Source organism: Gavialis gangeticus, unplaced genomic scaffold (assembly GCF_001723915.1).
Source record: "Gavialis gangeticus isolate Ggan-Ray unplaced genomic scaffold, GavGan_comp1, whole genome shotgun sequence".
NCBI classification, from domain to species: Eukaryota; Metazoa; Chordata; order Crocodylia; family Gavialidae; genus Gavialis; species Gavialis gangeticus.
Window position 1 is genome coordinate 15,328,329 of NW_017729000.1, and position 22,694 is coordinate 15,351,022.

At 41.2% G+C, this 22,694-nt stretch overlaps 1 protein-coding gene across 1 annotated transcript in view; it reads left to right on the forward strand.

Annotated features, from left to right (window-relative positions):
- SLC22A4 (solute carrier family 22 member 4) overlaps positions 1 to 20,249 on the forward strand; it is a 31,154-nt gene extending 10,905 nt beyond the window's left edge. Inside the window, exons 4-10 of the mRNA XM_019505978.1 lie at positions 5,717 to 5,888; positions 10,414 to 10,540; positions 12,677 to 12,777; positions 13,745 to 13,959; positions 14,604 to 14,786; positions 16,046 to 16,181; positions 19,478 to 20,249. Coding sequence (XP_019361523.1) covers positions 5,717 to 5,888; positions 10,414 to 10,540; positions 12,677 to 12,777; positions 13,745 to 13,959; positions 14,604 to 14,786; positions 16,046 to 16,181; positions 19,478 to 19,589 — 1,046 coding nt within the window. The 3' untranslated portion in view covers positions 19,590 to 20,249. The remainder of the gene's footprint in view (positions 1 to 5,716; positions 5,889 to 10,413; positions 10,541 to 12,676; positions 12,778 to 13,744; positions 13,960 to 14,603; positions 14,787 to 16,045; positions 16,182 to 19,477) is intronic.
- Positions 20,250 to 22,694: the final 2,445 nt, after the last annotated feature.

Consider the following 22,694-nt stretch of genomic DNA (forward strand, 5'->3'; position numbering starts at 1 on the left):
GGAGTGCATCCAAATGGCAATCTCATAATATCCCAGTACTGCACCTTTTGTGACTCAGTTATCTACCAACACAGTTATGGTGCAGTGTTAGGATTGTGGTGCAGTTGTTCTTTTGCAGAATTTTCCTTGCAACCAAAAACACCTTCAGACTGCTGGAAAGGAATTGTCTCCCCATTTTCTCCCATTTCCTTGCTTCCTTGCACCCATAGAAGAATGAAGAGACTCCTAAACAGTTTCCCCCTGCCTGTTCAGTGGTCACCAATGCTTTCATGCTTCCAGGCAAAGCAAGAGAATTGCTCTTCAGTAGAATTATCTCTACCAAAGGCACTTCCAGATCACAGAAGTTTGAATGTGATTTTAGAGCAGTGATTCTCAACCAGGGTGCCACAGCACCTTGGGATGCCTTGAGATCCATTCAAGGGTGCCACGGGCTGCCACTCAGTGTTAGCATGGTAAGGTGTGCAAACATGATTCACAAGATAAACCCATAGACTTCATATAGGAATTCATGGTTTTAAAAACAGCCTGAACTGTTGTGGTCTTTCTGAGCTCCTTGCAACAGAAGAATTGCTCTCATTTTTCTGTAGTCAAAACACAGGTGAAGACTAAGAGCTGGCATTGCCTGAGTTCTATATCGCGTGTCCTGAGGAGTGCCCCAAATCGCAAAAGGTTAAGAACCACATCTCTAGTGTTATTAACTATGGCTGTTCTGAAGACTAAACAGCCTTGAGAGATCATACCAGCTTCTCTGCCGTTGGTTCTGTCAGCTTTTGCAATCTCCTAAAAGAGACTTCCTCCATCTTTTGGCCAAGTTGTCATACTTATGGCCTAATCCTTGTCTCAATGAAATCAATCATAGGCAAGTCTTTTGTTCCAGTTTATAAAGGAGATTCTCCTGTCTGGAATTCAAGAAGGGACCCTTGCTACTCTCTTTTCCACATTTCCCCCACAAAACTCTGTTAAACAGTAAAACTTCTTAAGAGGCAAGAATTCTTGTGGGTGATATCTTTTATTGGGCCAACTGTATGATTGGGATAGACATAAATAAGCTTTGGGGTATTGCAGAACCCTTCCTTAGGCTAAGGTGGCAGAAACTTTAGCTATTGTTCAGAAACTGCCCAGGACTTCTATTTTTAAGAGCACCTGATTCAGGCTTTCAAAGGGATTAAATAAAATTCTGCACAGTGTTTTACAGGAAATGCAGAGCAAGGGGAAAATTCATGAATAAGACCTGGCTAAATCAGAAAGTCTCAAATTGTTGGTTTAACACCTTCCGGGTCAGGTGCAGGGATCTGGCTGTCATGTGGTGCTGACTCTCCTGCTTCTTTCTAGCTCCCAGTCATATTAATGAGAGCTAAAATGCACAAATACTTTATAATGTAGGTCATTCCTGAAGTGGCTAGAGAGATATCAAATGAGCATGGATGGAGGGAAAATGGCCTGCAGCCTTGGAAACAGGAGGGAAGGGTCCACATAACAGTCTCTTTATTAAAATGTGTTCCCTGTTCTGCAAGTGTTTGAACAGTTGACTTGAGAGAGGATGCACATAGAGATGTGAAGGCCCAGAAAAAAAACCTGAAAAATTTGGAGAAAAAAACCATTTCCCCTGTCTTTTTCTGAGAATTTTTTTGGTTTTTTTCCAAAAAATTTAAAATTTTTGGAAAAATTTTAAAAACCTCTTATGAAATGTTTTCTTTTAGAATGATGAATAAAATGTTTAAGATCAGGTGTTCATATATTGCTACCATTTACTCACCAAAAATGTTTCCTAATAATTATGTAATAGGAAGACTTTTATGTGAGACTATCTACAGTATCATATTATTGCAATTCCTGTACACCGAGGACAAGCAGTACAGTACAAGCTCTTGCATTTGAGAGAAGATGTATTTCTGCCCCAGGGGGCACTGGCATTTTCACAAGGGAAGGAAGAAGGATTCAGTGCCTTCTTTGCTTGTGGACTTCTTCTGTTGTTGACTTTTGATGTAGAGGTTGGTGGATCTGTTCCTGTCCTCCTGACTGGGCCTCAAAGGACTGGGAGTAGACACTGGCAGCAGCATCGTTTGTTCCTGTAAAGATTAGAAACAAGGAGCTTATTGCCCTGCTTGCTCAAAAGCCTCAGGAGAGGAGACAGACCAAGTCTAAAAGTTTTGGAATTAGAAGGAACCTGCCTCCTCCTGGCCTTGTGACCTTGAGATCCACAAAAGTACAGAAGCAGCACAAAGGAGCTGAAAGAATGGGCTAGACTTGCATTTTAATGATATCGTGAAGTTGGACTCTCTGCAAAAGATCTATAGAAGAGCAAAAGAAGTTATAAAACATGTAAAAGGTACTCATAGCTGCAATCTTTAAGAAGAAGCTGGAAGAGAAGAATGCAAAGAATGAAGTAGTGACACGCTCAAGCTCTGTAGTAAAACTAGATGGGGTAGAGTGGTGATCTCATTTGAAAATTTACTGAAAAACAAAGGAGGTCTTCAAGAAACAGTAATAACTGAGGATCTTAATGTACCCAGAAGTGTAAGGAACACTGTACTTAATGAGGATGTCTTTTGGGTTCAGCTGCAGAGCTCCCTGAAGATTCTAAGGCCAGTTTCTTCAGCAGTCACTGCATCTGAATCAGACAGTGCACTTTTGTCAGACATTCCTTACCAAATGACTCGGATAAAATCAACTGTTTTTGAGAATCTAAGTGTATCTCCACTTACAAGTACAGAAGAAAGAAAAGTGAAAGACTGTTAACAGACAGGAAGAATTTTGTTGAAAATCAATTAATTCTGCTGCAAATCTCTTGGATCCAAGGTTCAAAGGCAGACATGTTAGTGATGATAGCACTGCTACTGCATTTGACGGAATTACAAAACAAGCAACACACTTAGGACTTGATGTTGGAAAGGTACTTTCAAATGTTGCAGAATACAGTGTCTTCAGGTATTTGGTCCAGGAATGCAGTCTGGGATTCTGCCAAGCGTATCCCTTCTGCAGTGTGGTGGCAAGACCTTTGCGCAACACAGCATCTAATTCCTCTTGTTTCTCGCATGCTTTAGATTCCGCCACCTTCTGCAGCATGTGAAAGAAATTGGTATTAGACAGAGTTTCATGTAACAAAATTTGTATTCAGTGAGTCTTGTTTTTCCCCCTTTTTTCTCAGCTCTTTTTTGAAAAATGAGTGCTTTCTGTATCTGCTTGACACTGTGGAGGAGACTAAGTTCAGAATACATAATAACTTCCTTTATTTTACTATAATGTTGATGGTTTCTTCTATTTTCCACTTTAATTTTTGCCTGTTTCTCATAAACTGGCAAAAACTAAGAGATGCTAGGTTCCTTAGAGTTCAGCAGCTTGTAGCTCCATTTGTAGAAAAAATTAAAAGCATTTTAAAGTAAATTCAAAATGTAATTATCTGATTATACTTTTAAATGTAATAAATGTACCAAAAATGATATTTTTATGAGCAAACCAAGTTATACAGAATTAATGTTATGTTCTTAAAGTACCAAAGTAAATTTAGATCTGTAAAGGGTGCTAAGAAAATACGTATTGCATATATTTCAATTTTCCCAAAATTTCTGTTTTTTTCTGGGAGGAAAAAAATCCCAAGGGAAAATGTGTTCTGTTTTGTTTTTTTCTCCCATGGCTTTCAAATTTCTGGAAATTTGATATCTCTAGATGCACAGAACAGGAAGAAATGAAAGGTAATTATTGGAGTAATTCAGGAATTGGAATGAAAATCAGTGTTGCCAATATTGGTAAGAGAGCACTGGTTAAAAGCCACTGTCAGTTTGCTTTACTAATAAAACATGAGGCTATTCATCATGTTGTTTATTCTTTCAGCACGTTGTTGGGGTAGCAGGCTGAAAACACAGGATAGTTCATTTAACTGTCAGGGTTTTATTATACAATAGTATATTTTTTGAGTTGTAAATACCCTGAGGGGATAGTTTATATCTATTTTAATTAGGGATTATGTGGTGTCAATTTTTTTTAGTTGTTTTATTTTCATAGGAACACGTTTAGCCACCCCCTACCTACCTTCCCTAGGGCCAGATCAGTGTCCTGAGGAATCTGTTGGAGCATTTCAACCAGCCGTTCCTCAGTAGTGGTAGAATGCAATGCCTAAGTGCCAGACTACCAACGCTGGGAATTGGCTGGCAGCGGAGCAAGTGAAGCTGTAGCTCACTGGACTCAGGTAATCAGAATGTCTTCAGGAGCAAGGGAAGTGAGTAAAGCAAATCTGACATTGGATTTTGTCAGTATTGATGATATCCCATTATATACTAGGAAGAGGCGGCATTATTCTTCGTAGAACTGCATCTAGTATAGTTCACTTAACTTTAAAGATGTAGAAAAACTCAAAAGGTGGAAAGAAGGGTCATGGGAAAGATCAGAGGCAAGTGTAAGGGGACTCTTATGCAAAGACAAATTTAAAAGGCTGACTTTGCAAAGGAGGGTGGACATTTAAAAATGTCCTAGGCCAAGATTTTCAAAGACAGGCGCTTGGAGTTAAACACCCAGACAAGCAATGTGATTTTTCAGTAACAGTGCAGTTACTAGTGTCATTGAAGCCCATGGGATCTTCTGGGTGCTCAGCATTTTGCAAATCCGGCCAGTGAAGGCCACTCATGTGTCCTTGTTTTTCTTTTTGCATGACACCTGCTTTTACCAATTAGTGACCCTGTTGAACGTGCCACTGTAGGAATGCACTGAAGCAATGAATTTGCAGAATATTTAAGTCTTGCTCTGTTCAGGCAGCTAACAGCCTCTGCAGTGAACAACTTGTGCCATTGTTCTGTTCTCAAGATTCAAGGCACAAGCTGATCCCCATGGTATGGCTGCATTTCTATAAGGGACTGGACTGTGCATCGCCAGATACGTATATCTTCTTCAGAAGCACCTGTCCCTGACTACTGTGGGACACATTACAGAGGATATGGGGCGCTATGGACTAATATGGCAATTCCTGCGTCCTAAGACAGGGGGTTGGACTTGATCTGCTCAGGTCCCTTCCGACCCTAGAAACTATGAAACTATGAAGACTATTACTATTGAGTTACTAGTTCAGTTTAAATTTCCACATCAGAGTATTTATAGTCACAAATGTCTTTGAACTGATGGCAGTTGAGGACAAGGTGTCTGAATTCAAAAGATGTTGTAAATTGTCTTTTTTCTCTGGTGCCACACTTCGTAAATAGCAGATTTCACTAAAGAAATGTAAGACTCTTCCCGCCTGTCTCCTGAACAACTGTTGATACTAGTCCTGCAGAAATGTAGAAGGCTAGTGAAAGAAAAGTTCCTTTTTTTATTCAGATATTTTATATGGTTCTGCAGCAGCATGGGTGTTACCAGGAGAGAGGTGAATAGTAGTGTTGTATTCCTTGAAGTCTGTTTCTGTCGGACCAGCAGGGGGCGCTGGATGTCATATTTCCACACAATATGATAGCTGAACTTTAAAACAGCATAACTTCAAAATATAATATTCAGTTGAAATCTAAGGGACTCTTCCATGAAAGTAACATCATTTTAACGTTCCTTTTATGTTGGGTCAGAACTCCTTGACAGTGACACTTTGTGTTGTAAAGGAAATGGCTTCTTTTCTTTTCTAAATCTTTTCTAAGATTGTATTTTGGCTTATTCTTGTAAATGTGAAAAAAATACTTAGACATGGATTAAAAAATAAAAAGAGTTTAAATGCTAATCCACACTCCCTTGTTTTGAACAGGCACAGAAATTCTTGGCAAATCAGTTCGTATTATATTCTCTACATTAGGAGTTTGCATATTTTTTGCAATTGGCTACATGTTGCTGCCACTATTTGCTTACTTCATCAGAGACTGGCGGATGCTGCTACTGGCTCTTACTGTACCTGGGTTGTTCTGCGTTCCACTGTGGTGGTGAGTTTAATTGTATTGCAAGGTGTTCAGCTTCAGGAAGTCCTTTCTGTAGCTGATCGCCTCTTTTAAACTGTGATATAACCAGTTGGGTTATAACTTCAGTTGGCTGTGGATTGTTTTTTCCTTCACTTCTTGGCATTGTGGTTGCCAAGTGAAGAGCAGTGCCTTGGAGATGAACCATTAAGCCAGTTTTAAACAAGTGTCTGTGTAATCCCCATTGACACTGTGCGAGTCTGCCTCAGGCTGGCTTTCCAGTGCCGTTCAGTAGTTCTTTCCAGACTATCTGACTCTTAGCTTCATATGCCCTTTACTGCCTTTTTTTATCTCTCATTATTGCTGATTTGCACTGTACAAGCTTTCCTTTCTCACTTTTTTTCTTTCATTTGTTTTCTGAAGCTTATTCTCTCTATATAGATACAACTGCTGGAATATATCAAAATCTTCTTTATTGAAACAACACACAGAAGCTGTGCATCTCGCAGCGTACAGTGTTTCCAATGAACAAAATTCTTGTGTAATCTTCTGCCACTACCCTATGTAGCTGCACCATTATATAGGACATATCTTGCCCTTGAAGAGGGAGGGGGATCTCGTTGAATTTAAATGACTATAATCTTTTCCCAACTCGTGTACTCTCACTGACTCTGGCACCAATATGAAACAAAAAACCAAAATCTTAAAAGCCAGAGAAGTTTAGTGGGGGAAACAGTGCTCCCTGGAGAAGTCAAATGGTGCCAGGCTCATTTGAAAACAACATTCTAACTTAGACTAAGATCCTCTATCTTGTTCCATATGGGAAGGTACTGAAGCCGGAGGGGATCTGTTCAAGTGTGGAGAATTATCTGTTTGAATCAGGTTGCGTGTGTGAGGCCTAAACCAACACAAGGGTTATCATAAAGCATGTGAGAAGCAAGGGTTACAACACTCCAACCCTGTTACTATCAAGCAGTACATCTTGGGTGTTGTACCCAGATTCCCCACTAGAGGGAATGCCAAAACCATGTTTATGTGAGTTCAAAAAAAAAGAGAGACTTGCACCCTACAGGTGCATCTCTATCCTGCCTTCTGCCAGGCAATATAGTATGGTGTAACTTTTCTATCTATGCTCTGACTTAAAGTCCTGGCACAGTCTGGATTGGTTCAGGAAACCAGGTGCTTGTTCCTCTGAAGTGGTCTTTAAAAATTGGAAAGAACTATGGATTAGCCCAGCAGTCTGTAGCGGATCATGTGTCAGCAATTTTCAGCACTTAGTTTATATGTTGTGTAGGTAGTATGTGCTCCAAATACTAGGTGACTCTCACTTCCAAGTGTGGCTTGATGGATTAATAGTCTGTAGCAGTGCAGAGACCCTTTGTAGTATAAGTACCTGATACCATACATAACGTTCAGTTACACAGGATGAAACCAGGCATTGCTGTCCCTTAGAGCAGCATCAGCAAATCCAGAGCAATCCAGTGTTTGTTAATCTAGCCTAAAGAAACCTTCTTCTCAGGATCCTGTTCTCTCTCTGTGCTGGCTTAAAAATCCTCATCCTATAAAAGGGCCTGTCTGGCCTCTAGAGACTGGGGGTGCCTCACTTCCTGCTCCTTGGAGACCTGTGTTTATGGGGGGGTCTGTGCATTTTAAATCATTTATGAAACAAATCTAAAGTAGGCGAGACTCCTCGGATCCTTGGTTAAAGAATTCCATTTAAATCAGCAGGGACTGTTAGATGCTTTACCTGGCTTCTGCCGCGAGGAGAACCTTTTCTCTGTTCCTTCTGTATTCCTGTTTTCCTTTGACCCCTGTATGGCTGAGCACACAGCTGAGATCAAAGGTGGCAGTTCCTCTGGGAGAGGGCATGTATTTGAGCTCTGAAAGCCCATCAAGGGGGAGCTTCTGCGAAGACCTAAAATTGTATCTGGGGCACATGCCTTAAGGTAAGTGTTCTTGGCCTTTTCTTGGCAATTGGGTGAGCTGAGGTGATACGGGCTAGAGTGTGCACCCTCCTGCTAGCAATTCTGTTTCCACTTTTTGTCCAGGAACATGAGTGCCTATCACAGGTCTGAAGCCTCTGTAGACAAGTGTAGTAGGTGAGGATCATCTGGCCTTTAGGCTTTATGAGAAATGCCTGCCTGACAGGGTTTTGCACCCAAAGTGCCGACAAACCATTGCATCACATGGGTAAAGAAGTACCATTAGGCACTCTTTCCTGTATCTTTACTTTTTTCCATTTGCCAGATTGCCAAAGGAACAAGCAAGCTTCAGCAGCAACATAAAAAAAAAAGATGTTCCTTGCTCTGCACTCAGATGCTGTATTTTGAAAACATGACCCTACTGATTCCATCTGTCCACCCTTAACAACCTTTTTCCCAGAGGCTGGTCCACACTCTGCTCTTGGCTGTCTGTGTGTTGGTTTTTGTCTGTTTTATCTCTGCACTGCTCTCATCCACCCACTGCTTTAGAAACTGACATACATTTAAATAAATATTTAAGCTCTCCCTTCACTCACCCACAGCTTATTATGTACTCCCAGTGTGAAAAGGAAAGAAAACATAGACAGTATGGGAAGGCTTAATGTTTTGTTTGGCCTGGTCAGCACATGAGAGAAGAGAAGCTATGTGCAGGACATCTGTGTTGTGAAGTCAGTGCACTAATTTCCTGGAGAGAGCCTTGTTTTAGAAGGTAGGGGTGGGAAATGTGGGGTGTTTCCTTTACTCTCAAGAAGGTGCATGTTTCCTTCAGAAGAGAGTTCTCTCCTTTCATGCCAGTCTTGTCCCGCAAGTTTCTCTCTCTCGTTCCTTGAAGCCACCTCATTTCTGATGTATCAAAGAAAGCCGTAGTTTTATGTCACTCTTAAGTAAAACAGATTAAACCGGACCTATGAACTGTGAAATCCCATCTTGGTGAACTTAACCTTTCTGCAGGGTTTCTGCTGCTTTGTTTTGTTGTTTAATTGCTGAGAATGTTAAACCTTTTCAGAATTTTTTTCCCCAATACCAGTTTGCTATCCCCCGAATGGAGAATTGGTCAGATTTCCTGTGCAAAAGCATTACTGTAAATGATTTAATTTGAAATGCTTTTGGAATCCATGATATGCATGCAGGCTCTTTGCACTTCCTTTGCAGCTGACAGCATTGTTTTGTTATTGAACAAGAGAGAGAGAAACAGCTGCTGAGGATAAATCTCAAAAAGAAGTATATAAATATCTGCGAGAACTCCTAAGGACTCTCCAGATAATTTGCACTGATCTTACTGAAAATTCCTGCCTGGGGCACTAGTGAAAAAGTGTGTGGTCAGTATTTTCCTAGTTGTTGTTTGTTTGTCCGCATCACAAACATTGAATAAATATTGCCTGAATGATATCCTCTGGGTCTGGTGCAGCATCAAGATACCAAGGTGGATGGAGACTGAGGTTCTTTGGCAGCAGTGTGTTTGTGTTTGGGGGGGTGGGGTGGAGTTTGCACAGTATCTGCCAATAGCATTAGACTCGGATACTCAAAGGTATTTCGGTGCCAGTGCCTCTTGTCATTTCCTTTCAAGAAATATCCAATCAAAAAGTGAGAGAGAGATACTCTAAAGGTGTCCTGAATACCCCTTGTTTCTGCAGTCTGTTTGTTTGTTATTCATTGGATGACCTGTAAAGTAATGAAGTTGGATTGAGAGTCCTAATTTTACTTTAGTAGCATAAAAACTATTAATTGGGTGGCACTTGAGGCCTTTGAAAAGAATTTTAGCAGCTGCCATGCAGGCCACTAGGTTATCTATCAGGAAAGTTAGTCTCTGACCTGTTCTTGCAGAGAGAGGAATGACCACAGACTAGGAAGGGCAAGACAGCAGTTGAAGGATTTAAAGCTCAGAAAGAAAGGGGTGAAGGAGATCCATGCACCTCTGTTCTGTGTTTGATATGAACAGTCATGATCATGTTTGGATTGGTGAAATACAGTCATAGCTGCAAGATGGCACTGCCACAGTCCTCCTACCTGACAGGTTTTGACCAGCTTTGCCTACGGTAGGAAAGTGGTGTCTAGAAGCTCTCTGAGGTACAGAACTTTTAAATGTCTGAACCTTCTTTTTTTTAATATCCATTGCATAGATAAAGCATTTGTGTGCCATATCTTCAGCTTCCTGTGCCATTCCCATACAGCTGGCTTATATATACTTGATTTTGATACCAGCCGGAACAGAAGTTACTTATTAAATGGCAAAAATATTCAGTTTCATTGATTTTATATTAGCTACCCCTTTCAGAAATAAAAAGCCCAAACCAAGAGCGTGGCTAACTTTAGATATGTATACCGAAAAGGGGTCCAGTCATGCAAGCACTTAGTCAGTTAGGTTACCTGTGTACTTGTAGTACCATTGAAGTCAAAAGGACAATTCATGGTAGTAAATTTACCCACATGCTTACATGCTGGCTGGATTGGACCCTACCGTAAGAACAAATCTGTTAAGGGGATGGGAGAAGATATGATAATGAACACAATCAGTGGAGTCATGGGATCCCTGGAAATGTGGAGTCATTTTATTCTGAAACTTGTTGTAGGGTCATTCCTGAATCTCCCCGGTGGCTGATCACTCAGAGAAGATTTCAAGAGGCAGAAGTCATCATCCGAAAAGCTGCAAAGATGAATGGCGTTACAGCCCCAGATGTGCTGTTTGACCCTGTGGAGGTATGTTTTTACCTGTCTCTGATCTGCTACTTAATAATTCTTCCTGTCGTCCTGTTTGGACAGTTCGCTTCCATATTCTTTTGAAAAGCCAAAATAAAAATAGCTCTGCCACCAGATTTGTAGTCAGTAGTTCATATTTGGCATGAGCCGTGCTGACAGTAATGCAGCTGGCATCACGAGTGGGAAAAGTAGAAATTAGACTTGCTTTTCTATTTTGTTAGTAAGATCTCTCATTTTTAGTAATGACTCTCTGTGCTTTTCAGTTAGGAACAGGCTCTTATAGGATGGAATCTGTCCCTGGGAAACCTGGATTGCTTCCTCACCCAGATGAGAAAATCAGAGGAAAATAAACTTTCATCTCAATTGGATGCAGCATTCACAGCTGATAACTTAACACTAGCACTTCCAAAAGAGAGGTTGTATGAGGGGCAGTTGTTCTGGTGCCCAAAGCTTTAAAATATATGACTGCTAGTCAAAAATACCAAGGGAATAAGCAAGGCTTCACTGATCAACCACAGCACAGAACTGAAGGAGTGCACCTCATTACTAAGGATGTGCAGAGTGAAGGCAATTCCAGTGTACACCTAGCAGTCTTTCTGACTTGGTATGCTGCCCTTTTTGATAAGTTCTTATGTTGTATCTTCAATAAAATTGTGCTATGTGATAAATCTACTGCTTGACAGACTAAACTGTGCACATGCCCTTTTGTTTTCTTTTTGCTATGCCACTTGTATCTCTCCTCAAAAAGCAAATAGGCTCTGAAGATAGGAGTCCTCCTCTAATAGCTCTCTGAGACAGAGGCACCACCTCTATTTGACAGCCATAGCTTTGTTGCATCTTTTAATGCTGGAAATGTTTTGGGGGTTTTTTTCTGGCTGCTGTAGAAAAGCTTATCTGTTGTCACTGCCACCTTACTTTTGGATTAAAGGGCAGTCTGTTACCCTCTCCCTCCATCCCAGCTGCACAACTATAAGTATATAGCCCTAAAAGTCATATCAGATAGCAGTTTATAATTGTACCTTTTATCTCCTGTTAAAGTGATTTTGGAGCCTGAGAACTGTGTTGTACAGAAAATCTTAGAAAATGAAATCTTCCAGCTAGCCAATTCTGTACAGCCAAGGAAGCAGCAGTTAAGTTTTGCCCAGACAGGCCACAGTACCATAATTTAGTCTGTGGTGCTTTGTCCCCATGGCTGTTCAGTCCTTAGTTGACTGTTCCCCTAAAACTACCTTAGTATCTTGTATATGTTATGTATACATGGCACCTATATACTACACAGTTGCCATGTAGTATGGCAACTCAGGGGAGCGGACTTGTTGACCATACAGGTTCCTTCTGGTTCTATGATTCTGTGTATAATTTATGGCCACTTACTCAAGCAGAGGGTAATTCTTAGGTGGAAGGCTTACCTCTATGCTCTGAATTGGTTTGATCAAACCAAGGAAGTCCGGTGGGCAGGTGGCAGAAATCAGTGGAGAGCAGCATGGAAACTGTTTGCAGCACCAAGCTAGGTCTCAGCCTCTCTCACCCAAGAGAGCAAGCATGGTAATTTTCATTCTGATGAGTTATTGAGCTCCATACTAGTTTTTCTCATGTGCCATTGTAATTGATTACTGCTAGATACCTTGTAAAACCTAGAATTCTTACTCATTTTTTTCTTACACTGATTGTTAATTTCAGCTAGAGCAAGAGATGAGAAATTGTGCTGAAACTAACCACTGGTAATGAGGTCACTTCTAGGAAGGCTTTTTAAGGCACAAAGGAGCAGAAGTTCTTGCAAAGCTTTCCTCAAGAGAAGACCATTGGAGTACAGGCAATCTAACTGTTGTGGTGTCAGAGCTGCCCTTTGCCACAAGTAAATTAAAGAAGCGTTGGTGGTAGAGAACAACTAAGTTTCCTGTCAGTGGAGTGCTTTTGCTAATGCAGAACTGACTGGCTAGCAGTGAATGAGCATGCTGTCTAGTTGTTCTTCCACTGAGCTTGAAGGAACTTGCAACCTCCCAGTGTGTGTGCATGTGTGTGTGTGTTTGGATGATTTCCCATAGCTCAGACTGATCTGTGAGATCTCCCAGGGAACAATTCCCATTCTTAGAAGAGCAAAGGATTCTTTTGGTTGTCTTTTCTGTTTCCCTTCAGATGCAGGATTTGAATCTGCAGCAACAGCAGACGGCTGATCTCTTTGACCTTTTCAGAAACCGAAACATCGCAACAATCACTGTTATGTCCCTGCTTTTGTGGCAAGTATTAGTGTCACCTGAAAGTATCCAGTCAATTAAACAATGCCTAATTGTGGTGCCTGATACAAATTTAAGTAATAACTGGTCTCATAATCTGGAACCTGTTTATATATGGGAACCTCCATGGGGTGTGCAAACTTATAAGCAGGGAGTGTGAGTGTGAGCACACAAGCTCACCAGTAGGATAGCTGTACCACCAGACCATTTATGTATTCAGAATACTGTTTAAAAATGAAAAATGACTACAACCTTATCTTCCTCTCCATGTGAATTAACTGTTATTTCTTGGGGTATATGTAAGCCATATTCATATTCAAAGCCACACAGGTTCAGTGGCAGAACAGTAATTGGAACCCAATGCCATCTTATCTTACGTTTGTACAGTGGAGTTCTGATGCATGTTTGGGGCTCCTAGATATCATAGTTTTCCTAATCCTTATTCCTGTAGAAAATGCCACCTCCCATTGGAGAAACCAGTTAGTTCCTTTTAGACATCAAATTGAAGTGCTTTAAAGTCTGGAATCTGAACCTCTTAACAGTGTCACATAGATGAGACACAATGGAGCTCTTTGATTGGACTAATGATTTAAATTGAATTTACTGTAGGAAAAAGTTCACTGTAAACAAGATTGTACTTGGTGCTTTGCCATGCACTGAAATGTTTCAGGACTTCACTGTACTAGTAATAGTGTTTTGCCATTATGAAAAACATGCACTGAGGTTTTCATTAAATGAACTGCATATGGGAGGGACAGTTGAAACTGAGGTTTTCTAAAAGCTGCTGTGAAGCTGATTGTTCATGCATTTTTAACATTAAAAGGCTTGCACTATGTTGCATCTGTTGGAATTCCTGGTCCATCTCAGCTGTGTTGAGGTCTTGTATTGTGCGGTTCTGAAGCAGGATCTTGAGTAATATAGATGTTAGAGCAGCATTTCTCTGATTCTTTACTCTTTACACCTTTCTCAGGATGCTGACATCAATTGGTTACTTTGGACTGTCACTCAGCACTCCTAACTTACATGGAGATGCCTACGTCAATTGTTTCCTATCAGCTGTCATTGAAGTTCCAGCCTATGTGATTGCTTGGCTGCTCCTCCGGACCCTGCCTCGGCGGTATTCGATAGCTGGCACCTTGTTCTTAGGAGGAGGAGTTGTTCTCTTCATTCAGCTGGTGCCCACATGTATGAGCTTCAACTCATGATGTAGAAATGAAATACCATGTCTATTTGCATGTTTATTGTTCCAGGAGGGAGTTGGGAACCAGAATGGTTCTGGGTCACACTTATGCTAAATCTTAGTTGATTCTGGCCTGATTTTTTCCCCCTATATGTAGTTATTGTTGATTTCACATTTGAAAATCACTTTTTATTAAACTATTTAGAGGAACCAGTGCATAAAACTGGAAAAATAAAGATGCAGTTGTGATCTGTGGGCTCTCTAGTTAGAAAACCTACAAGTTTGCCTGATGTAGACATCAGTGATACTTATGTGCTGTGCTGAATAAGGATGAATTTAAGCAAGCCTTATGTTGATTTGCAGAATCAAAGCCTTCATTGGTTTTAAGAAGGTTCTTATACTGAGAGAGAATCAAATGCTCAGAGTACAAAATAAGGTGCCCATGTCTATTGTTATCATGTACCCTTGGGTAGCTAGGAGATGTAAAATGTAGGGATGGGATGCTGAAGTTAAATAAAGCAGCTTTATTATAAGAGCAAAGAAACAAAAACTGGGGAGGAAATAACCCTTGGGATGTAAAAGCACATAGAAGTCATGGTTGCAGGAATCAAATGTAGCTTTATCATCTTTATTTGATTTTTATTTTCAGCCCTACACATCCTGTCAGTCATCCTAGTAATGCTGGGGAAGTTTGGGATCACCTCAGCATTCTCCATGCTCTATGTCTACACTGCTGAGCTCTACCCAACCATAGTAAGAAACATGGCTGTTGGAGCTACCTCTATGTCTTCCAGAGTGGGCAGCATCATTGCACCTTACTTTGTCTACCTTGGTAAGATGCTTCCTATGACTTGGCTTGATTTTGAGCACAGAGATCAGAAAACTGCACAGAAAAGTCTTTGTGCATAAAGGTGTCCAGTTGGAATTGGCCTGGTCTCTGATGACTTCTGAAACAGCATTTCAGCCCTGGATGTGATATAATGCCTCATTTGGGGGTCTCATTTTTAGGCTGTTACTTGGGTTGAGAGATTCTAAAGTCATCTGCAGGGCAGTTCTATTGTGGGCACTGAAAAAGGCAGGGGTCTTGTGGAATAACTGCATGGGATTAAGTAATTTAGGACTGTACTATGTTATGTGCACATACAGGGGGCCTCAATGAATGTTTTGCAGACAACTTCAGTTCTGTTCTCTAACTTTGAATACTTGATTTCAGTTTTGTGTGTAAGGTCATAGGTTAAAAAAGAGGGGGGAAAAACAAGCTGGGCCTAACTGCCCCATCTATAATGAAAGGCAAAGAGCATGTTGTAGGAACACTTAAGTCTACAAAGTTAGAAAATACCTCTGCAGAAGTTGCCTATGCAGTCTTGTGGCCACAGTCCCTTCTGCCTATTCCACCCAAGCCTGACTCCTCCTGCCCTAAAGCCCCTCTAGCTGGGTTGCTCTTTTTTGGTTGCTTTTCCCCTCTCGTTAGCTTTTTATCTCTGTCCTTTTCCAGCTTCTTTATTCTATGCCTTTCTTCCTCTGCTCATTATGGGATCTCAGACATGTGTCCCAAGGGCCTGCCTTCAGCCCCTCGCTCCACTGTTGGAGAAAGTCATGTATGTTTAGATAAGCTTAGGAGAATTTTGTGGGCTCTTGATATTTGCTTCAGTTAAATTAGGCTGTACGGTTCATCCACCTAGTGACCCAGAGACAGATCAGATCACAATTTTTTAGCTTGCCCTGCATTATCCAGAGATCTTCATTGCTAATCCTAACTCTCTGCATCATAAAAACTAGCAATTTATTTTTAATCAGAAAGTTATACTGTTATGTCACAAGTACATACTTTACTGCATTAGAAACTCTGTTTCCTTTACTTGCGTGAGTTTGACTTTTTTTATATCTTGAAATATATTTTAGTTACTATTGGCAGGTGCTACAAACACCTTCAATCTGTGATTAATTTGTGGTGGTGGTAGAGATAAGTAGAAATATAAAATCACAGATTATTCCAAATGAATTGTACATTACGCTACTGTTGTACGTATCCACGAGCTTGTGGTAATTGTTGGTGTATAACCAGTGTTGCTATATCCTCTATTCTGCCAGGTGCCTATGATAGGTTCCTGCCTTACATTCTCATGGGAAGCCTGACTGTACTGATAGGGATTGTTACTCTATTCCTTCCGGAAAGCTATGGAAATCCTCTCCCCGAAAACTTGGACCAGATGCTAAAAGTAAAATGGTAAGTGGGTTTCATTTTTATAGGCATATCCACTCAACAAATTACACTCTGCAGATAAGTATCTTGTCAGATCTTTTCCAACAGAACAAAACATTCAAAGTGACCTCTGATTTTTTTTCTTGGGGTAAGTTGGGAACAGCTCCATATCACATGGGTACAATTAAAAAAAATTAACTACAGTATTAATATGGGATTAGTAAAGAGCAGGGGTGGGCAAAGTCTGGCCTCAGGCCAAAACAGGCCCACAGCAAACTCCATTTCCCAGCAGCCCTTGTGGCAGCAGCTCCTTTTGGCTACTGCCACCAGACCCAGTCTCATTGCCCACCACCAGGGGTGGGACCCGCATGAGAAGGGCACATGGCTGGGATGGCATTGCAGCTGGGAGTGAGATGGGTGGGGCTGGGAAGCCCCTGAGGTCTTGGCTGGGGGGGGGGCCAGGGCAGAGCTGTGATCCATTGCCCCCATGACCCTGTGATGAGCGTGGGTTCTGCAGGCAGGGGTGTGCAGGCAGCAGCTCTGCCCTGGCTCCGGCCTCATGCTGTCACCACTGCAAGATCCTGGCCCTGACCCTGGAGCACCTGCCTGCTCAGACCTGTGCCCTGCCTGCACCACTACAGGCCAGTGTCCATTTAGATCCTGGGAGCATGGGGCTGTCATGAGCCCGCGGCTCAACTGGCTGGGAGCAGCATGGACAAGGGCTGTTGGGAAATAGAGTTCAGCCACCAGCCCGATCCCTGGTAAAGAGGATGTGCATTTTAAAAAGCAGTTTCTGTTGTATTTTAATGTTTTTTTTGAAACAGCATGGCTCAGTGACTTTCAGAGTCAGGAATGCCTCAGGTAGGGTGTTAGCATTTTACATCTATTCATATTCTGTAGTTATAGAAGCATAATCAGCACATCACACACTAAAGAGTAAATGGGAATGTTATCTTCGTACATACTTAAATAACATGATAGCATTACGCGCACACGCACGCACATGCGCACGTGCCAATTGCCCATCAAGAATGATGGGGAGGGAGAGGGGTGGCTGGGGACAGAGGTCTGTGTCTGCCCTCCCCGCTCCTTCTCCCCACCCCACTGCTTTGGAGTTGGGCCAGACTGCCCCACCTCCATCCCCTGAGCAACCCCCGTCCCACCCCGTTTGTTCGTCGCTATTACCTGCAGGGCTGGGGGGGTGGGGCGGGGCATGGCCAGCAGCACTGGCCTTGCACCCCTCCCATCCCCCGTCTGCTCTGTTTTCACGGCCTGCAGGGAGCAGGGGGGACTGGGCCAGCACCCCCTCTCTGTCCATTTCATTGCTGCCACCACCTACCAACGGGGGCAGCTGGGTGGAGACAGAGGCCTGGGGCCAGGCTCCCCCCAACCCTCGCCCCTGCCGCTTTGGCACCATGGTCAGAGCCACTCTCCCCATGCCTGCCCTCCTGGGGTGCTGGAGGGGACAGAGCCCAGCATCTGGCCCTGCCCCCTCCACTCCTCTCATCTGGCCCCACCCCTGCCATTTGGGCCCAACCCCATTTCCCCCCCAGCGTTCGGGCCCAGGGCCACTACCCCTGTCCCTCCCCTGCTGTGGCGGCTCTGACCCCATCCCCTGCGCCCTCACGCGACCACTGCCTCCTCCCATCTGTCCCCGCTGTCCCCCGCCATCATGGCAGCACTCCACTGCCTGCTGTCCCGACCGCTTTATTCACACTCTGATTGGCTGCCAAGACAGCCAAACACAGTGCAAATAAAGCTTTATGCACAGACAGACTAAGGCTTTTATTTATTTGATTATTAAGGTATAATATACCTTACCTTTTCAATATCCTACTTCTTCTATATATCTATATCTATATATAGATAGATATTTAAAAAAATGAAATATACACGCACCCCTACATACACACATACCCAATATATACATTATGTTCTATATTTTACTGAAGAATTAAGATTTGGAAAATGAAAGGGAGGAAGTCTGGAGGCTTGTGAGCAATTCCCTATCTGTCTTTGCAGCATTTCTCTCTCCAGTCTCTCTCAGCTATACAGTTTGATCCAATAGAAGATATTGATTCATCTCACAAATCTTGCTTCATGTAAGGCAGGCACTTCTCTGTGTGTTTTTCCCATATGCACCTGTTTATCTTTATCCCTGCCAGAGGTGTGCTTAACACTGGGGACATGTGCATACAGCACTTCCCCTGCTTTTTGATGATGAATTGAAAGACTTTTCATTTAGTGAAATTTGTTTCTTTCATCTGAACTCTTTTCATCTTTGAACAGATGCATATTGGGTTCTATTCTAAAATACAGGACTTCAGTCTTCTGACTTTCTTTTTGGTAGCTGAATCAATGCTGTAATTTAACAGTGGGCACATCTACACGGGACACTAACTGCATAGTAGGACATTGCACCATGGACAGTGCTAATATGTTACTGCACAGTATTATTAGGCTACTTCACAGTAGTGTCACAAAAAAGGCGTTTGCTGGTGCTACTGCTCAGTAATGCTGGTAGCCACTGTGCATCATTGAATGTGTAGATGTGCCCAGTTAGTGCTATAATCTATTAATGCTACAATCTTACACAGATTTCTCCCCTACTCCCTTCATATAGCTGTAAACACTACCCAGAGCACTCTCGCTACACTGGTCTGGATTATTTGGGTCACCCTTAAGAAACATGTTTACTGAAATATTATGGAGGCATGCACATGCATAAACAGATGCTGTATGCCCAATCTCCAGCTGGCTCTAATGCTTGTTATAATTACCTTTTAAAATAATAATGATTTGCAATTAAGAGTTTTCAACAATAGAATTGTTGTTCAGTGAGGATGTTGAACCTGATTATTAACCTGCCCCAACATGGTGTGTATTTGGATTATAATACATGTGCAGAGTTGCCCCTGAGCCAGGTGCGGTCTGTTCTGGCAACTGCTAACATTCCAATGGCACACTGATCATTAATCCCATGCTCAGCAGTACGAGCCGTGCTGAGTGAAGAGCTCCGTCATGAAACCAGGTACCTGTCTTTGAAGGGACAGATCACATTTTATGATCATTGTTCTCTGTGCATTGTGGCTTATGCTTGAAGTGACTGCACATATTCACATTGTAATTATAACATGGTTTTAAGTGTCAAATCTTCTCTTCCCTCCTCATGAAGAAAGAGAGTCCTGGATGCAAGGTGGATATTGGGGGGAGAAAAGGTGATGAAGCCCCAGTGTTTTAGTAGTTTCATTTTGGGAGGGGGAAGTGTTTGGCAGTTTCTCTAAAGCAGTCTGTAGCTCTTGAATTTTGTTCACTTTCAGTTTCAAAACCAGACAGCAAAACAGCAACATGAGGAATTTAAAAGAAGCTCAAGAAAACCATGAGATTGATCATCCTGTCGTGATTAAGGCTGTGCACGTCCATGTGATCTGAAAAACACCAAGGATGTCTCCAAAACAATTTCCTACTGAGGAAAAAAATCATAATTAACACTATAGGTCCTCTATAATTATGACCCTACAAACCATGGTGCTGTTGCACCAAATACATATATTAGCTCTATAGATGCCATCTACTTTCATTGGATTCATCAAAAAGAGTCATGAGCGTCCTGATTTTCAGAGGTTTCAAACAACTGCAATCTTAATTGAGATGTTGGGAGCTGCAAGTGTGGTACACTTTTGAAAATCAGGACACTCATGAGCATTAAGAACAATGACAACAGTGACTCTATGAATCTTGGATTCAAAAGCTGCTTAAGGGTGAATTACAAGACCAAATAAAAATGTGGGTATTTTCCCAACTATGCAGATTTACTGATCAAATGGGAAGTGCATGTCTGTCTTCTGGCTCCTTTGAAAGGTACATAAATCTTTATGGGATAGATCCTATCCTCATTTGAAGTCTGTGGCTAAACTCCAGCTGACATTCATAGCAAAGCACACGTGTGCCCTTTGAATTACAGTAAGTACATTTTAAAGTAAGATGGTTGGAACCTCTTTTAGATTTTGTTCACTGGACAGTACTATAAATTCCCCCAAAAACTGATATCTTTTATTAGGTAAATAGTTGGAAAAATTGTTCTTTGCAAGCTTTCACACACAAACATCTTTCTTCAGGCACAGAGAAGTGCCTCTTCTGTATTCATGAAGAAGGTGTTTGTGCCCAAAAGCTTGCAAAGAATAATTTTTCCAACTATTTACTTGGTCTAGTAAAAGATATCACATTTACCCAAAGAATCTTGTCTGCCTATGTCCTTAGTCCAACCTGGCTACAACCAACACTTCCAAAAGCTGACGCCTTTTCAGAGAGACCAAGTGACCCCTCGAATCATAGAAAGATAGAAGAGACCCTCCAGTCTAACCCTGCTGTGCAAAGCAGAATCAACCTTATTTAAATCTCTTATCAAAATCAATTTGCATAATTATATAGGCCTAGAGTAAGCAGGCCAGTGATCAAGATAAAGAACACAGCTTCCCAATCTGTTATCCCCCACTTGCAAAAGAGATTCAGACCTTTGCAGATAAACTGCTTTTTATTAAAAAGAACTGTAGTTGTAATTTTAAGCTCAAGGTGTCTTTTCATTGGTGAATGAGTATAGCCAATTCTTAGTATGTTCTTTTTTTAGAAGAAAGTTTCAATTCCTCAGTTCCACTTTTAAATATGTACAGTAAAAGCCATGTTATCTGGCACTTCATTAACTGGCATGCTCTATTAACCAGCATGCCGGTCGACATGGCAAATTGAAACTGGAAGTCCCACTTTGGGCCACGGCGAATTTATTGATAAACTGATAAAGTTTACATGTAATCCAATATGTCTGGAAGGGATTGTTCACTTTAGGATGTGCAGGGGAGGGGCGACATGGTGCCTGTGCCCTGGCACGCTGATGCAGCGGACACAGCGGGAGGCAGGCAAAGACGCCTTTCTGGTAACCGGCATTTTTGGTTATCCGGCACCTCCCATTCCCCTTGGGTGCCAGATAACAGAGCTTTTGCTGTACCATGTTGTACATAGTTTATTTAGAAAAAGTTCACCCCAATGTGAAGAGACCCCACAAGAATCTTACCTCCCCAGAATCCTACATTCTGCACTGGAGATGAAATTTCACCGATAGTGAAATTTTTATGAGGGTTAATCTGGAGCCATGGTTAATTTCCCAAAAAAGGTTTAATGTTCCTATTATATCTTAAAAAAGAAAAGAAAAAAGAAAAGCACTAATGAAGTTGGAGTTTCTTTTGCAAAATCTTAATACTATAAATGAATATTTAAAAAGTTAACACAAACACAGATGAGTAGCCAAATTATTGTCTGCAATGCAGGACACTGTAAAGCTGTTTCCTTATTTCCCTGTAAATGCTATAAGCTTTCAAATTCCATCCTATATAGTGTCCCTCAGGATTGTAGATGCACAGCCTTTCTGAAAAAGCAGCTCAGTATATAGCTTATCAACTTCTGGTATGTCATTCCCACTTGCAGAAGAAATTTAGTCTGCTGCAAATAAACCACTTTTTATTATGAAAAGAAAATAGTTGTAATTTTTAAATATAATATATATCCTCTTGCTTCTGAATGATCTTAGGCATTTTATATATCCTTTTTATAAAGGCTCCATCCAGTTTTAGTATTCATTGTAAAAAACTGAATGAAGTGTTACAGATTCAAAGTCTCCAACTTTTGAAAATCAAGTTGCTTTTGTATAAACACTATTGCCATAATGATGATGTAGTATGAGGCAAGCCATATCTTATGATACTTGCCACACTGTTCATCTTTGCAAACAGAATTTTCTTGAATAATATGATCATATTTAAAGATGTAAAATGAATTACATTTTTTCTTTTTTAAAAAACCTCTAAGTATTTAGATTCTTTCAATTATCTTTAATTGTATATTAGCATGGGATGGGTTTGTTTACATCAGATGTGGGGATTTAGGTCTGTATCATGGCCATGTTTTTATGAAAATATTTTGTATAAGAAGTTGATGTTTTGTATGATGATAGACTTTGGATATTTCTAGATCCTACTGAAATCTTTTTATAATCTTCTACCTTTTGAAGGATAATAAAAAGGTAAATTTTTTCTTTTCTATTATTATTGTTTTTAACACCCCATTATGAATCGGTTCATTTTCTGGGTTGTGGGTACTGAAGCCTTTACCACAGCTAGGTAAGTGTCTCAAGTTGTAATAAGCTTTTTTGTTTTATTAGAATGTTTTTGAATTTTTAACAGGAGGGGACTTTATTGTATAACATTGTTATACTGAAGACTTTAGAACTGGGTCCAAGCCAAATTAACAAACAGGAGGAATGTGATTGTCTCATTGGATAGAGCATTTGTAAGGGAAATGTTATTCCCCTGCCAGTAAATCTGTCCTTGATGCCTACAAAAATGAAGTCCAAAGATCAGAATTTTGTGTCAGGTTCAAGGGTTGCAAGGAAACTTAAGCAGCTGGCATATTTATTATTATTTCTTAGTTAAAATGTTGCAACCTAAGAGAATTGCATGGGTCTAAAATGCTGCTGGCAAAGCTTTA